At 38.8% G+C, this 15,712-nt stretch overlaps 2 protein-coding genes across 3 annotated transcripts in view; both read left to right on the forward strand.

Moving 5' to 3' along the window:
• Positions 1 to 4,914: 4,914 nt before the first annotated feature.
• On the forward strand, positions 4,915 to 9,489 carry LOC115797324 (interferon-induced very large GTPase 1-like). The gene has a single exon (XM_030753879.1). It carries the CDS (start codon positions 5,059 to 5,061, stop codon positions 9,487 to 9,489), a length of 4,431 nt encoding a protein of 1,476 aa, XP_030609739.1. The 5' UTR covers positions 4,915 to 5,058.
• A 3,059-nt stretch (positions 9,490 to 12,548) lies between these two features.
• The window catches only part of LOC115796747 (interferon-induced very large GTPase 1-like), a 32,069-nt gene continuing 28,905 nt past the window's right edge, over positions 12,549 to 15,712 (forward strand). The window contains exons 1-4 of one of the 2 annotated variants that reach the window (XM_030753168.1): positions 12,558 to 12,680; positions 13,054 to 13,100; positions 14,940 to 15,020; positions 15,121 to 15,193. In XM_030753168.1, coding sequence (XP_030609028.1) covers positions 14,976 to 15,020; positions 15,121 to 15,193 — 118 coding nt within the window. In that variant the 5' untranslated portion in view covers positions 12,558 to 12,680; positions 13,054 to 13,100; positions 14,940 to 14,975. Of the gene's footprint in view, positions 12,681 to 13,053; positions 13,101 to 14,939; positions 15,021 to 15,120; positions 15,194 to 15,712 lie in introns of both variants that reach the window. The other variant, XM_030753167.1, reaches the window with a different exon arrangement.

Raw genomic sequence — 15,712 nt, forward strand, 5'->3', positions numbered from 1 at the left:
CCAGAGCTCAGTACTGCTTGGGTTATACTTGGAAGAGAGACAACCAGCCTGCAGAACTGGAAAAAGGGTGAGCGGTGAAGACCAGCTTGCTGCTGCACAGATGTCCTGGATTGACACCCCTTTAAACAGGACCGAGGGTTCTGCCAGACTACGAGAGGAGTGAGGCCGCAGACCCTGCAGAGCCCACAGCTCCTGACTCGCATACCCCAGTGCAATTGCCTCCACATCCAGTGTGAGAGCAGTTTTTTAGTGATAGGTCTGCCCTTGTGAGGGCCTGCCCACGAAATGAAAAGCTGATCACTATTTCAGAAACTGTTAGTCCTGTCCAGAACACGAACAGGACACAGCATGTGCAACCTTTGCTCTTTATCAGAAGAAAAATGGGAGCAGGGAGAATGCTGTCAGGGTAATAGGCACATATGACCCATCACCTTAGGCACATAGGCCAGGCTGGGTTACAGCAGCACCCTAGCCTGCTCCTGGGCAAACTGAGTGCATTAAGGATGTGCTGAAAGAACATGAATATCACCAACATGTTTAGCTGAGGCTAAAGCCAACAGCAACACAATCTTCAGAGACAGATGCTTTAAATCAGCCTCCTGTAGAGGTTCAAATGGAGGGCCATAGAGCCCAGCCAAAAACCACTTCTAAATCCCAAAAGGGTGCCAGTGGCCTGGAGACAGGGAATAACCTGTGAGCCCCTTTCATAAAATGGCAAACCAAAGGGTGTTGGCTAACCGTTTTATCACCAAACTCCTTGTGGAAGGCAGTAATGGCAGCCAAGTACACTTTAACTGTGGAAAAAGCTTTTTGCTTGTCAATCAAGTCTTGTAGGATTGACAGAATCAGGCCCACTGGACACTGAAAGGGAATGTGACCCTTATCGTGGCACCAGTCCTCAAACACCCTCCACTTACAGTTGTAAAGAGACCTGGTGGAGGATGCGCCAGGTCCAAAGTACCAGGTGCTCTGGATGTGGGTGGAAAATAACTCTCCGTCCCTGGGACAGCATATTCCTGCACAGCGGGAGTTGTCATACCTGCCCGCACAGAAGCTGATATATCTCCGCTAGCCAGTGCATTGCTGGCCAGAGTGGAGATATCAAAATTAGTGTGTGGCAATGTTCCCTCACTCTGGACAGAGTGGGCAATATTAGAGCGAGAGGAGGAAAAGTGTACAGGAGCACAGGTGGCCAAACATATGCAAGCACATCCACACCGAGAGCCATGCTTTGAAAAGAAATACGGACACTGTGTTTTATTCTGAAACAAAAATATCCACCAAAGCCTGGTAATATAGCCAAATCGAATGTTATCAGTCCATTAAATGCACGTTATCAATGATTATCAGACCCATATTTAAGGGCCAGGACGGGTCGCCTCCACCTCCTAGCCGGCAAAAAGTTTATTGGTTATACCATTGCTGTTTATTTAGGAGCATTTGGCCCTGGAAATAATGTCCGGATAGCATTCAGCAGCATGTTTAGTCATGGTGGCTACTGGGGAAACTGTGCCAACTTTGTTTTAGAAGGGGAAAAAAAGTGCTATTTTTTTTTTAGTGGTTGGAAAAATGGACCGTTAAATTTATATCAGCAGCAAACCTGATTAAAAATTTTGAATGAAGTATCCATCTTCCATGTGTTTACTACCACATTTTAAAAAAACGCTATGCAAAATGTAAACGCTGATAGCTAAATAAGTGCCATTTTATAATTATGTGATTCATCATCCAATTAGTCGACTAATCGTTTCAATAGTAGATGACTAATCAACTATCAAAATAGTCATTAGTTGCAGCCCTACTTAGAAGCAGAACAGAGTGTGCTGCAACACGCTCTGGAACATACAGTAGCAGGTGGGGCTGGCAAACGGGGAACATCCAGCTTCTTCATCTGTGGGAAGTGAGGGGCCTGTCAGGCTGCTCTCTTTTTCTTCCTGGCCTGCTGATTAAAGGCTGGGTAGGTTGTCCTGGCAGGGGCGCTGTCTGAGTTGGGCCTTTCTGTGGCCAGCCTGCACCCTTTTGCTGCCTCGGTGGAGGTACAGAGGGCGGCTGGGGCTTTGTACGTTTCACTGACAGCAGTTGAATTAACTAATAAAGTAACTTATAATCTAACTTAGTTCCTTCTAAAATTATGCAGTCAGTAAAGTAAGAAAGTAAGAGGTAAGCTCTTTTTGTAATCAGAAATTAGATTACTTTTTCAAGGTAACTATGCCATCACTGCTGATGAAGCAGATCAGACCCACAAAGAATTAAAGGTTTTACACAGCAGGTCACTGGTTCCTATGGATTTGTATAAAACACATGCTGAACATAATTTTCTATTTATTACAATGTTTTAAAGTAATTATTGATGTTTGTTTAGCCTTTTATAGATTTAGAGTTTTTGAATTAAATCGGCTTTAAAAAAAAAAGGACTTTAAAAACTCAAACATCATATTCTATTAGAATTAAATGAATAGCAAATCTAAGGACATAATATATTTTAAGACATAATGGCTGTTTTTGGCAGAAAAAAAATTAATTTGGTAACTTCACTCTCAGAGATGAAAAAAGAGAAGGAGCGGAAGATGAGAGATTAATTTCAAACAGTCTGCTCAGTAACATTTGGTAGACTGGAAATTTATGCCCCATCTGTCATTTACCACTTTTAAAAAAACTGTACATCAGGGAACTTCAACCGGTGGCCCGGGGGCCACATCCACCTCACCAGAGCTTTACATCCAACCCCCCCCAAAGAGTACTGCCACTGTTACTACACGCCAATCAATCGTCATAACCCATTAAATACAAATCTCTGAGTAGTCTGAATCGTCAAATGCCTCCAACCGAGATTTCCCCATTGCAATCAGACTTGATATCTCACACTGTATGCTTGCGGGGGACCGGACAGGTCGGTGGCTCGCCATGTACTCGCATGTGTTCACAGCCCACCCACACACATTTCTCTTGTGAGGAAAATTTATAAAGAATTTCAAACAGCTTTTAAACTACAAACTTATTTAAGGAAATTTCCTCGACATGCAAAACTGTGCCACTGGTGTCACTGTGGGTTCTGTTAAAATAAATGTGCTGCCATTTTTGCCACTGCGATTGTACTGTGTGAGTCTATGTCGAAATCTTTTTATCACAGTCTGATATTTGCGCCTTTTGCCTTCAGTCCGTCCTGGGCAGAGGATGGGCTGAAGATTTTGCTGGTTTTGCTTCAAAACAAAATATTATTTATTAAAAAGTAGGTAAATTACTATATTTACATTTACAAAAAAAGAGCACCTCACCATTGCCTGTGAAATAAAATTACTAAAATTTAAGAGCTAGATTTTAAAAAAATGCTCATTTAAAAGAAAAGTGTCCAGGCAGATTTAGAAGAGTTTGCATCTGAACTCTTCATGTTTCTATATTCACTTTTAATCAGCCAGAACAGTGAATAAGATCTTTGTGGAACCTTTTTTTTAAAAGATAAACATAAAATAATATAGCAGTATGTCAACTTAAAGGCTGTAGGATTTAGTACCGCATGCATTTCAACATTGAACAAAAAAAACATCAGATTTCTGTTCTGGTTTAAGCTTTTATATTACGAAACAAACCACAAGTGATGGATACTTTCTATCAACAACAGAGTAACTAAACATTACATAATATTAGGGCTGCAACAATTCCTCAAGTAACTCGAATAATTAAGTAATCAAAAACTCCTCAAAGCAGATTTGTTGCTTTGAAGCTTCATTTAAACTCTGCAGCACTCACGTTTTTCTCTGTAAGTGGAGATTTTCACCTGCATTAGAAGCATTCAAGTTCACCTGAGTCATTTCCTTTTTCTTGTGGGTTCAATAGCAGTTGTCAAACCAGCTTGGAGCCACATTACCTCCACGTACTGGACTGGAGAGTGGATCACTCCCCCTGATTCTAAAAAGTTCTCTGTTGCTGCAACAAATTCCTGTTAATACTGAGTGGATCGTCGCTGACATGTTTTTCCAGGCCTCCTTGCTGTGTTTGTGTGTTGTGCTGAGAATTTCAGCTGTTATTTTTTTCTTTACTACAGCTGTTAGCTCCCAGAATGGATCGCTACAACCACAGTTTGCTAGCAAGCATTAGCACTAGCGATTGTTCGGATTAATGATTAAAAATACACCTGCACTAGAAAGATATTTAGGAGAGTGCTTGCATAAAGCATGACAACATTACGCTCACGCAGACCCCAATTTTTCAACAAAAACGCTGATGACACAATAGCAGCAGGCAGCTGTTTTACGTGCAGTCTGTCAGCACAAAGGGGCAGAGCCACTATAGAGATGTGTATTTAGGTGAAGTGAAAAGAAAAGTTTTTCTAGCATCTAAAACAGCTGCTTTTTTTTTTTTCCTGTATCCACCATTAAACCTTTACTGGAACACAGCTGGATGTCCTTCATCTACCACTTGATCAGCAAGTGAAGAAAAGAGAACTTTGTAGCTACTCCATCCACCGCTGTTTGTTTCACACAGCAAAAACTCCAGTACAAAAGCTGTTAAACTGCTAATAATTCTTCTATAACTTCTTATCTAATTACTTGATTAATCAATGAAATAATTGATAGAATACTCAATCACTAAAATAATTGATAATTGCAGCTACCTACATAATATAAATGTTCCTAGGTGTATAGATTATCTGATCTGTCATAATCAGATATTATATGCATTATCAAATAAACTGCAAATGATAATTATGGCTGCAGTACATGCTTAAACTGTGGGACAGTATCCCTTGCATAGTGTGTGAGAACTGTAAGGTTACGACAAAGAGTCTAAAAGTTGTGAAATGTTTTTGTGTGAACAAAGTTACTAACTTTGCATCTGTAAGAAACAAAGTAATTAAAATGCATACAACTGTCAGTAATAACAAGTATTTTTATTTCCACAGATAAACCCCTGGAGAGCTTTTTAGAGGATCTGGACTTGGAGCAGTACTACAGAGAGAAACAATCACTTGGCAAAATACTTGAGATTGACGAGAAGACAGTTAATGATGAAGCTTTCAGGTGTAAATCAGAGCTCCCGTGGTATTTTCTAAGGAAGCTGATGATGGTTAATGTTACAGCTAGAAATGGGATACACACTGATGATCAATCAGGGAGCACAGACATAGATGACTTGCTAAACCCTCTTGACATAATCACTGCTCTTTTTCTGTGTTCTGATGGTTTTCTACAGCAGGAAATGGCACTAAAAATGTCCATGTGTCAGTTCTCAGTTCCTCTGCTGCTTCCCAATTGTGACACAAAACAGTGCACACTCATGCTGTGGGCCATGAGAGACATTGTTAAAAAGTACAGACCTCACTCTCTGTCAGAATCCAAGGGCTTCATTGAGGACAGAATTGTTCTCTCTGAACTTCCAATGATCTCCTTTGTCAGACTGGGTGAATGCTCCTTGTCCAAGTCAGAGATTCTCAATAAACTTCTGAGCAACTCTCAACAGTACCATGACACCTTTGTGCACCGCAACATGGAGTGTGGTGACAGTCCAAGAAGAATATCCAGCGGACTGACTGAAATTTCTTGGTATCTTCCTGGTGGAAACACAAACATCGATGTTTTCAGTCAGCCAGTGGCTGTAGCTAACCTTCGTGGGGACATTGCTTTATTTAAAACACAATATTCCTTTTTGTGTCAGACATCTGCAGCAGTTTTTGTGTTCTTTGACCATCTGGACTCTGACTGCAGTCTACTTATCAACCAACACCACAAGGCACAGATCTTCTTGGTTGGTAATGGTGAAAGCAGCAATGAGGATTTAAGATCAGTAGCAAACAAGATGGGCTTAAGTAATAGCAACATCATAACTAAAACTAAACAAAGAAATGATGCAGACTTTGTACAAACTTTGAGAAAAACAGTCAGGGATGTAGTTGAGAACTCCAAGATGAAGATGAAAATAGAGCAGATGGTGGACATTGCCCATGAACTGGGAATCCTGGTTGATGAAGACTCTCCAGAGTGCCAGACTGCAAAGAAAAATGCAGAAGCCATCACTGCAGAAATTCAAGACATCCTAAAATACAAAGAAGATCAGCTTCCCAGGCAAGGTGAAATATGGAAAGAACTGACCTGCTTAGAGAAGGAAGAATTTCGGCTTCGAAATCTTGGGTCTGAAAATATCGAAGATTACAGAAGTGAACTTCAGATACAGAAAAAAGAACTGCGTATAAAGCAGAACTCTTATGACACATCCACAGCTATGACATGCTTCATCAATGCAATATCAAACCCAGGAACAGAAAGGTTTTATTTCCTGAAATGGATGCAAATGAACCTCGATAACCTGTCTTGCATAAAACTGTCTAAACTTCGTGAGAAATATAAAGAAAAATGCAAGTACTCGGAGAACAAAGAGGAGATCAAAGAAATTGACAAACAAATTTCCAACAGCTCTCTGGGGACTGAACACTTCTTCCGTGAAATGGGTCAGATCTATGAAGCCTCACTGTCCCTTCCACAAACAGACCCATCACGTCAACAGTTGCAGCATCTGCCCAAACTGTGTGCAGAGTTGTTGCTCGATGGATTTCCCCTTGAGCTTGTAGATGGAGATGCATCCAACATCCCTCTCAGATGGGTGAGTGATGTTCTCTCTGAGCTCAGTGACTTGGTGTCTCCAAACAGAAAGATACTGGTGGTCACAGTTCTTGGAGTTCAGAACACAGGAAAGTCCACTCTCCTTAACACCATGTTTGGAGTGCAGTTTGCAGTCAGCAGTGGTCGATGTACTCGAGGTGCCTTCATGTCATTCATCAAAATCAATGAAGACTTCAAAAAAGTCCTAGACTGTGACTTCATGGTGATTATTGACACTGAGGGCTTAAAGTCACCAGAACTCGCACAACTGGACAACAGCCATGAGCACGACAATGAGCTCGCTACACTTGTTGTGGGGCTGAGTGATGTCACCATTGTCAACATTGCAATGGAGAATTCAGCTGAAATGAAGGACATCCTACAAACAGTTGTCCATGCTTTCCTCAGGATGAAGGAGGTGGGAAAAAAGCCTAAATGTCTGTTTGTTCACCGAAATGTGTCGGATGTTTCAGCCCATGAGAAGAACTCACGAGACAGGAAACTGCTCCTGGAACAATTAAATGAGATGACCCAGGCAGCAGCCAAAATGGAAAAGAAAGAGGAGAACAAGAGCTTCACTGATGTGATGGAGTACAGTCCAGACACTGGGAACTGGTACATTCCTGGACTCTGGAATGGAAACCCACCAATGGCACCAGTCAGTGCAGGATACAGTGAGGCTGTGTATGAGCTCAAGAAAAACATCATCCAACTACTGAGAAATTGTGAGTCATCTGCTAATGAGATCTTGGAGTTTAAAGAGTGGATGACAAGCCTGTGGAATGCAGTAAAGCACGAAAACTTCATCTTCAGCTTCAGAAACAGTCTAGTAGCTGATGCATACATGAGGCTCTGCACAGAATTCAACAAATGGGAGTGGGAATTCAAAAAAGAAATGCACACCTGGGTAACAAATGCAGAAACAAGAATTTCCAATTTTGGAACAGTTGCAGCAAAATCTGAATCCTCTGACATGAGAGAATTTCTCACCTGTTTGAAAAGTGAAGCCTCCATAAAGCTGTCTACATGGGAGACAAAGCTTCTAGAAAATCTGACACAGTATTTCAGGCAAACAGGCCGTCATGTGTATCTGGTTGAAGGATACAAAAAAGAATTCTCAAACAGTGCAAAGAGCCTTCAAAAAGAAATGGAGAGATCTGTAATTAATCAGCTCACAGCAGCAGCAGAAATTGCACAAGAAATGACAGAAACTGATAAAATCAAAGAGAATCATATAAAAGAAATTGAAAATGCAGTTTGGGGACTAATTAATGACTGCTGGAAAAAGGATGTCCAGATGGAAGAGACAGAACTAGAAAATGAATTTCACAAGATGTGGAGTGAAATGTTGAAGAAACTTTCTTGTTCTGAAGAGCAAGCCATACAAATCTTCACTAGTATATCGTCGTATCTGAGAGAGAATCTAAAACATACTGGGGATGTTTCAGATGAACTCTTAGAAAAAGAGCTGGGAGATTGTGGGTCGGTGCCTTTCAGATATACAGCTGAAACACAGTCCAGGAAAGTTAGACATGAAGTGAGCAACATTCAAGATTACATAGTGGCTGTACAGAAACTGGCTGACAGCATCATAGATGTTTGCACTCAGTTCGTGAGTGAAAAAGTAAAAAGAAAAAAAAATTACTCTGATATTTACATCCAGGAGATCCTACACATCACTGATGAGAATCTGCAGAACAATCGAGATGTTCAGACTGACACTGAGTTTGAAGTTTCTCTAAAACAGCACATCTGTGGATTTGCAGCCAGAGAGTTTAAGAAAGTGCACGAAGAAAAAGATCCCTACACATGTCTGATGAAAAACAAGGAAAAGTTTTGTGATGATTTTAAAACTGTGTTTAATAAAGAAGACCTGTGTCAGAAGAAGGCAGAAGAATTCACCAACCAGTGCTTGAAGCCTGCTGTTGAAGACTTTGTCAGTCATTCCCTGGGTACTAATATCATTGATGAAATGCGGACATGTGAGCAGTTCAGCACACGGAACTCCTTCCAGTATTCAGTTTTACTGGATTTGCTCTCAAAGGATGAGCCTGAAAACTATCTGAGCTATATTTGCTCATATAAAGATTATGTAAAAACATGGATACTCAACAAAATACTTGAGCATTTCTCAACTGTGTCAACAGTATTTAAGTTTGAGGACCAACATCTCCAGTCATGTATCAGGAGCATAAATGATGCCATCAACAAGGCCAAAACAGAAAAGAGTGATGACCTGAAGACATTTGTTGAAGATATTCAGAAAGAACTTGGTGATAAACTGGTCATTTCCCGGGATGCTCTCGGAGCTTTCATGTTTTTGAACAATGCTGACAAGCAACAGTTTGCTGACTGGCTCACAGTGTCTGTGAATGACCTGGAAGAAGATCTTAGAAAAGAGTTTAAAACATTGAACTTTGAAATGAAACTGCAACGTCTCCATGTGCAGCCCCAGAATGAGCTTTTCAACAAACTAATTGGTTGTGGCAAACAGTGTCCATTCTGCAAAGCTTCCTGTGATGCAGAAGTCCACACAGAGCACTCTGTTTCACTGCATAGGCCACAGGGTCTGGGTAGATACACTTGGAACGTAACAAACAAACTTGTCACTGACATATGCTCATCCTCTGTGATCAGTGACCACTGTTTTAGGTGCAGTGCTACAAATGGTCAATGGCACTCTTACAAGGATTACAAGGAAATTTACCCAGACTGGAAAATCCCTCCAGATGGGAGCCTTGAGGCATCAGACTACTGGAAGTATGTAATGGCAAAGTACAACAAGGATTTTGCCAGAGAATATAAGGCCAAACCTGCTGATATTCCTGAAACTTGGAATTATATCACAAAAGAGCAGGCAGAAAAAAGCCTCAAAGAATCATTTAACATCAAGTAACAACTTCTATCTTCTTTGTAGCGGCGTTTGTTCTGTCTTTTCCATGCCGCTTCTGGGCTGCTAGCACAAAAACTTGATCCCGACGTGTATGACAGTGGACTTTGTTTTAGTTTTCAAACGTTTATTTCGTAATTATCACACCATAGTCACACGGTAGAAAAACTGTTTTTGCTCCTGTCCCTAATGCAGCCCTCCAATCCTTCCCCCATCTGATGTCACTCATTAAATTAAAAGGAGCAGCATTAACAACAGTCAAATGCACATTTACAAATCTTTATGCATCATGTTTTAATTATTCACGAACTAAAAATGAGTAATAAACTTTGACTAAACCTTATATCAAACTTCTTATAAAGTGGCTCTTACATTCTTCTTCTTATTTTTTATCTACTGTACAGAAAAACACATCCCAAATATTGTGATTTGTCTTTTTTAATTTCTTTGATATGGCAGAAAAACTAGTATTTCATAAGACAAATTTAAAGATATTAATGTTCATATACATATTTATCCAATAGGGTTTTAGCCAATATGACAATATGGTAAGCCTTAATAAAAAACCTGTTACTGGTCACTTTTCTCTGTTTTTGGTTTTGGTTTTAACACATTTAACATTTAACACATAATCTGCTCAGAGTTTTTGTGTGTGTTGCATTTTTGAGTAATCGATTCAAGGAATTATAATAAACCTTAAGAAAATGTATCTTGCTGTTCACTACTGATGTTCTTGTTATTGAATAGATGTATATGAGCTTCCTTTTGCTTTGTGTCAGAAACTCAATATGTTTGTTAAGGATTACTGAGTCTGGATTGTTTTTATTGGACAGTCAAAAAGAAAAAACTGAGAGTCAATAGCAATTTTGTGTTTCCATGAGGGATCTGATGTTAAATATTTACACGTTCAATGTTTTAAATGATCATTTGAGTATATATAGTAGCTAAAAAGATGTCATTACAAACTCTTAAAAGTGCCGTTTCCAGTGTTGTGCAGTGGTTTAAAACAACACTGGAAAACTTCAAAAATATTGTGCTCATTTAAAAAGGTCATTAGTTGACTGTAAACTACCTTCTCAAGATTTTTTGATAAAAAGGGCAGACTAGAAATAGGCCTAAAGTTAGCAAGAACTGTGGGATCCATACCAGGCTTCTTTTTTTTTTTGATCAGAGGCCGCACAACTGCATGTTTAAAATTTACAGTCAGACTGCGTACAGACTGCTGTTTATAATATAACAGCTGGCCCAACAGTGGGAAAAACATCTTTAAAAAGACAAGGAGGGACATTATTTGGAGAACCTGAAGGCTTCAAATGACCAACAATTTCATGTAGAAATGCTGATGTTACAGGCTTAAATGTGTCTAAAACAGCAGAACAGGAGAAACACACCGAAGGGTCATTCGCAGGAGGTGAAATAAGAGCCCAAGTGGCCTGAAAACACTGCCTCACAGATCTCCAGGTTAAGAACATCATATGTTAAAACAAGATCTAGTGTGTGTCCACACTCTCAGAATAAATGTGATGTTTAATAACACAAGGGTCGTTTCTCAATACTCAAGTATGCAAGTTTGTACTTGCTAGTACATACTTGACAAGTTCATACTTGTGTACTTTCCAAGTATGGAAGGTCGCAGTGCAGTCATTTTTTATTTGGAACACCAGTTTACTTGATGACATCAGAGCACATGTCCAGTGTTTCTACCACCTTCCAGGTCAAATTTACCATGATCAATACTTAAAATGGAAACTGCCCATATATATATCTATATCTATATCTATATCTATCTATCTATATATATATATATATATATATATATATATATATATATATATATATATATATATATATATATATATATATATATATATATATATATATAGGAAGTCCGGAAGTCCGGAAGTCCAACATTAAATAGTTGGACTTCCGGACCTTGGCCTCATGAAATTTTGTCTGACTGGACCTCTTTAAATTTTATTTGAATACCCCTGATTTAATGAAATCATATGGGCTAGGTTTTTTTTTTTTTTTGACATTGACCTCTAATACCATTTCCCACATCACACACAGTCAAATACATATAAATGAATAAACCACACAAAATCAAATTAAGGTGTTTTCATTTCTATTCTTAGCAGTGATTATTCCCATCTTGAAATTGTTGCAAAACAGCCAAGAGGCCATTACAAATAGTTCAAAAGACAAAGGTTTTGACCAGCAGGGTGGTTTGCGCATTAAGACCTCAGAAATGAACCTTTATTTTTGGAACCAATTGGATAGAAAGCTTCAAGGTTTCATAAAGTTTCATCTGGCCATCACTAGTGATGGGACTACTGTGCCGAGACTTTGGAGAGTGTCGAGAAATCCAGGAAGCCTTTTATGCAGCACATACTGAAGCTTCATTAAGGGTGAGTGACATTAATAAAAATGCATAAATACATCACCCCAGTATTCATACTGGGGTATGAATAGGATACATGGGAATGGGATACATACATGTAAGCACAATCACTGTCCCATCTTTTGAAAACACTGCAACAGTTTAAACATAAATGTCCTACTGGATTTGTTTAAACACTGACTGAAATTATGACAGGTTTTTGACACACACAAAAAAAAAATCAAGTTAAGGTGTTTTTATTTCTATTTTTGGCAGTGATTAATCCCATGCTGACATTGTTGCAAAACAGCCAAGAAGCCATCACTAATAGCTGAAATGACAATAAAGCTTTTGACCGGGATCTCGCAAAAGTGCATCTTTTTTCCTCCCATTTTTTCCCTCCTATGTCCCTTCCGGGATTCCGTACAGCTGGGACTGCTCGGAGCCTTTGGGGGACTTTTGTGACAGTGCTAAAAAACAAACTACGTACCCTTAAGATCCGCTCTCTTAGGGCAAGAGCCCCAGAGAAATCTATCCATAGGAAACAAAGGGTTAAAAAAAAAGAAAAAGAAAACCACCCGCACCAGCCCCACCTCTTTCCAACAGCAGGGTGCGTGATTTCCCAGAAAATGAAAGTTAAATGAATAATCCCGGGAGAATAAAAGGAGAAAGTGATAATGTTTCACTGGATCTTGCCGAGAGAGAATGTACTTTCTTAGCAATCCAGTACTGCTTGTGCTGTTTCATAGGAATAAACTCTTGGATGAACAAATTGGGGTTGCCTGATTTTCTGACACGGAAATTCTGTCTTACAAAGGTAAGTCACTATTCTATAGATTCTATAGATTTTGCTTACATTCAGATATGATCAAAACCATTAAAAAAACAAACAAAAATAAACAATAATATATTGATATTACTTGATAGATAGATAGATAGATAGATAGATAGATAGATAGATAGATAGATAGATAGATAGATAGATAGATAGATAGACTTCAAATACTATAATAGTAAAATTCTACTTTCACATTTCAGCAACAATAATTCTTTAAACTTGTAGCTATTATTAGAAATTAGTGCCCATGCAAAAAAAAAAAAAAAAAAAAAAAAAGAAGAAGAAGAAGAAGAAGAAAAAAAAGGCAGAACTGTGAATCCGGTGATAGCATTTTGTCTTGTTTTGTTTACAGATTTTTAAAGCCATACAGGCTGGGCAATTACTGTGAAATCTTCAGCTGTAAGTTTTGTTTTCATGTAAACTAGTTACTCATCCACTGTTTCTAGGAAATGAAAGTGAAAGTAACTCTGCAGTCCTGGGAGCGATGACTCACCTTTTTTTTTGTTTTTCCCAAGACAGGAAATAAAATATTCACACTTGGCATTGAAATTTAGTTGTCAGTTTAGGAGTATTCCATGTAAGAAAGCCAAAAAAAGCCAAAATGAGTTGTCTGAAACTAAACCAAAGGTACAACACAGGAACATAGTGATCTAGACAGCCCAACATTATCGAGCACAGACTTCTCTCTGGAGCAGAGGTGCAGCTATATACTTTCTGAGGTGTATGCGGACACATTTTTAGGCGTCTGTCTTTAAACCACTTTGAAAAGCTTTTTTTCATCGCAACAACATTTTTATCTTTCTCCTTCTTCCGTTTTCTCTTTTGTGCCCCAGAGAGCTTTCTTTTTTCCCTTCTCCATCCTTAGCTACCTGTCGTCAGATGATAGAGTGTGTGTGTGGGTGTGTGTGTGTGTCTGTTATTGATCATATCATATGCACGGCTGTTAAATACGGAAAATGCGAATAGAGAAACAATTTCCCCGCATCGCTTTGGCGCCCCCTTGTGCGACACCCCTATGCATTGCATATAGTACTCACTTTTTGCGCCACTGTTCTGGAGTATACTATACCCTTCCACACACGCCGCAGGGTCAGCTTCACACGCCAAGACGCACTGCGCCTTTTCATGAAATTCTGACACAAGTTTTGTAACGCCACGGAGGGTTTTACTGTGCACAGGTGCACAGCATTAGCAAATCTGGGCCATGAACACAGATATAAATTACAGGTAACTTCATTAAGTATGTAGATTTCCTTTCAGAGCTCATGGGGAAGCCTGTGGGCAATCAAGATATTTTTAAATTGAGTTGATGGATTTGGAGTTTTTCTGTTTATTGGGCTGTTTTTTTTTTTGCTTTGTTTTTTTGGTCAAATTAAAGAAATCACGCTGTAATAAAGACAAGTGCAGTCATCCAGCTCTGCAACACCACAGTTCACTTTCATGTATAGTACACATCTGGGAGAAGAAGAAGAAAAACAAGCTAGTTTGTTTTTCTTCTTCTTCTCCCAGATGTGTACTGTAAAATATTGAAATGCTGTCATTAATGTTACTCAAATATCAGGAGTGTCTGAGATTAATGTTTGAATCTCACAGTGTATATAATGCTAACTTTAATACATATCAAGCATTACATGGCAAACAAGAAAAGACAACAGTGATGTGTGCACGCCTGCATGTGACACAGGCATTTCCAAGTGGAGAATCTGTACATTCTTAACTGTCCCTAACCTGTCGCTAAATATTAAATTTACAATAGATTAAAAAATGTTGCAAATCTTGCTGTACATATGCATATATGCACATTCTCTCTTTGTTTGTTTGTGGGGTTGTCTGCAAAATTTGCATGTCAGTCCCCCAGAACTTTTACAACATAAGCCACTATCTTTAAATTGGTCCATTGCTATCTAAATTTGACTTATGTAAAAATATCTTACAATACTAGTACTTATTACAGCACAAGAAAAATAAAACTCTCATCTGTCTTTTATAACATTTGATGCTTCCACCTGTAAGTTTGTTTGGTATTTTTGTTTTTAAAATAATTTTTTAAACTGAATAAGAACAAAAGTGATAAAACACAACTTATTTCTGTTGTGGGTTTTCGGAATAAAACCACAAGAGAATAAACCTACAGCAGCACGTGTACTCTTATAGTGTTTTTTTTTTTTTTTTCTGTTGTGCTTTTGGATGCATATTTTCTAAAATTACCATTTTAGTCCTGTTTCCTGTTGCTTTTAGTGAGACTCACCTTGACTAATCTGGATCACGTGTGGGATGACTGAGAGTGGATTCACAATGGACAATTCAGAGGAGGAAGAGGTAAAATTGTGAAAATACTGGATTGATGCTAGTTTTGTATTTTAATCCAATATAACTCGCTAGATATGCATTATCCTGTATTTTATGAATTGTTTTAAAGGAGTTCCACGATGCTGTGGATAGCTTTTTTGAGCCTCACTGTGAGGAAGAAGATTCTCTGACACAGTCTGACCGTAAGTGAAAAAATGCATGAGTGCAGACTCCACCAATCAGCTGATAAAGAGATGCTCTAAACACTACACTTCTAAACACTCTTCAAGTGCTAAGAAGTTAGTTTTTTTAAAATGTATTTTTTCATAACTATCTGCCAATTTTTTTTAAATAACCATTTGTTAACTGTCCCTTAAAGACATTGAATTGGTTAAAAAGTAGTTGAATAATCTGTTGTTAGAAGAAATAAAGCGTGGTTGCTCTGTACTGTGGCAGTCCACTGGTAAGTGTAAGCACTGTAGCATAACTGTTTGGTTTCCTGGCACAGACCCAGCTTTTCAGCATAGCCCAAAAATTGTCCATAAGGTTGAGAATGGGGCTTTGGGAATACTATTCCAGCAGCTTGATGTTAGCCTGCTTTATTCATTCCAAAATCAGTGTTGATGTGTGCTTGGTATCATTGTCCTGTTATACTATCTAAGTGTGTCTTAAGTTTCGGCTCACTGTTGATTTGAGGTGAAGCTGAAGAATTTGGAGGTAGT

The sequence above is a fragment of the Archocentrus centrarchus genome, chromosome 18 (assembly GCF_007364275.1).
Source record: "Archocentrus centrarchus isolate MPI-CPG fArcCen1 chromosome 18, fArcCen1, whole genome shotgun sequence".
Lineage (NCBI taxonomy): Eukaryota > Metazoa > Chordata > Actinopteri > Cichliformes > Cichlidae > Archocentrus > Archocentrus centrarchus.

What these genes read in the sequence shown, in the direction of transcription:
- LOC115797324 (XM_030753879.1), top strand. Translation starts at nt 5,059, where the DNA reads ATGATGGTTAATGTTACAGCTAGAAATGGGATACACACTGATGATCAA.